The sequence below is a fragment of the Fulmarus glacialis genome, unplaced genomic scaffold, assembly GCF_000690835.1.
Source record: "Fulmarus glacialis isolate BGI_N327 unplaced genomic scaffold, ASM69083v1 scaffold21176, whole genome shotgun sequence".
NCBI classification, from domain to species: Eukaryota; Metazoa; Chordata; class Aves; order Procellariiformes; family Procellariidae; genus Fulmarus; species Fulmarus glacialis.
The window spans coordinates 1-1463 of record NW_009218990.1 but is presented as its reverse complement, the minus strand read 5'-3'; the positions used below and the strand labels follow the sequence as shown (position 1 = coordinate 1463).

At 64.3% G+C, this 1463-nt stretch overlaps 1 protein-coding gene across 1 annotated transcript in view; it reads right to left on the bottom strand.

Annotated features, from left to right (window-relative positions):
• Window positions 1–776, bottom strand: part of LOC104078549 (olfactomedin-like protein 2B) — a gene marked incomplete at its 5' end in the record, with an annotated part of 1304 nt that extends 528 nt beyond the window's left edge. The window contains 2 exons of the mRNA XM_009580222.1: window positions 10–260; window positions 600–776. Coding sequence (XP_009578517.1) covers window positions 10–260; window positions 600–776 — 428 coding nt within the window. The remainder of the gene's footprint in view (window positions 1–9; window positions 261–599) is intronic.
• Window positions 777–1463: the final 687 nt, after the last annotated feature.

The window sequence follows — 1463 nt, the reverse complement described above, 5'->3', positions numbered from 1 at the left end:
GGGGATGGCGGGGTAGATGCCCCCCAGGCCATTCTCATCTACGGCGAAGTCCACATCCGAGTGGCCCCGCCACCGCCATGGGGTGGACTCCTCGTAGGCCACATCATGTAGCATGGCCCAGGCGGCCACGTACCGCTGCTTCAGGTCGTATTTGATGATGTTGCGCGTGAAGGCCCGGTTGTAGTAGAAGGAGCCGTTGTAGACAACGTGCCCTGTCCCGATCCAGCTGTACGGGAGCTTGTAGGAATTGCTCCAGCGCCCTGCAGGGCAGAGACACCTTGCTGGTAAGACCCTCCCTTTTACTTTGGGGTTGGTGGCCCCGCCGCAGCAGCCCCCAGCATCCTCTGCCCCCCATCCTTCCTACACTCCCTCCCAGCCACCAGCCGCAGCCCGGCGTGGTGACAAGCAAGTCCAGAGCCACCACGGGCAGCCCGACCTGCCCCGTGCTCTGAACCCCACACGCTGGGTACCGGTGCCCAAGAGGGGAGGGTCCCCAGGCAGAGATTCTCCCCATGAAGCAGCATCCCAGGGAACAGGGACACACTACTGGGACCAGCCGAGCGGCAGCTAGTGCAGCATCAAGGATGGCGCAAGCCCACCTTGCTTGAAGTTGTCGAGGTTCCTGAACTCCACCAGCGTGTTCCCATAGTAGTAGTTGGTGACGTAGATCCGCTCCTCCCGGGCCAGGGGGTCCTTCATCCAGGCCCCCTCGTTGCGCCCATAGGTGTTCTGGGTGGTGGGCCCCGAGATGGTGGACAGCGTGTCCTTGCAGCGCCCTGCATGGGCAGAGAGAGGCTCGCGAGGCCTGAGGCAGGGTGGCCATGCTCTCCCCGCTCCTGCCGGGGGTCTGCAGGCATCACCCCCCCTCCAGCTCCCTGCCCACCCAGCAGGTACCCCCGCTGCCTCGGCCTGGGCTCAGCCTCACAAGGCCCAGCAGCGCCAGCCGGATCCTGCAAAGAGCTCCCCATGGCCTCAGCCATGTCCCTGCCCTGACCGAGATCTGTCCTAGGTCCACGACAGCGCTCCTATGTCCATCCCCGGGGCGGCCTCCTCCTGCCCTGCCCAGCCCCTCAAACTGGAAGGGGACTACAGTAGGTTCCAGAGTTAACATGCAAATAAAATCTGGTAAAGCACTTGTCCAGCCATCATCTCCACGACACCTCCCACCCGTGACCAGATCAGCTGTGCTGTGCTTAGCAGGACACGCCATGGGCACGAGCCAACCCCCATGTGCATAGCTGGATCGGCGCAGGACCTGCAGGCACTCACCAATGATGTTCCTGATGTCCTCCTCCTCCAGGGCCTGCTTCGGTGTGGCGGGGATGGTGGTGTGGCGGGGATGGTGGGGCGGACCGGCGTCGCAGGGGTGCTCGCCTGTCCCCAAGCTCCTGGGCTGCTCTCCAGGGCAGGGCTCGTCCCCACATCACTTGAGGTACCGGCAGTGGTGGCCACCGCAGGGCTGG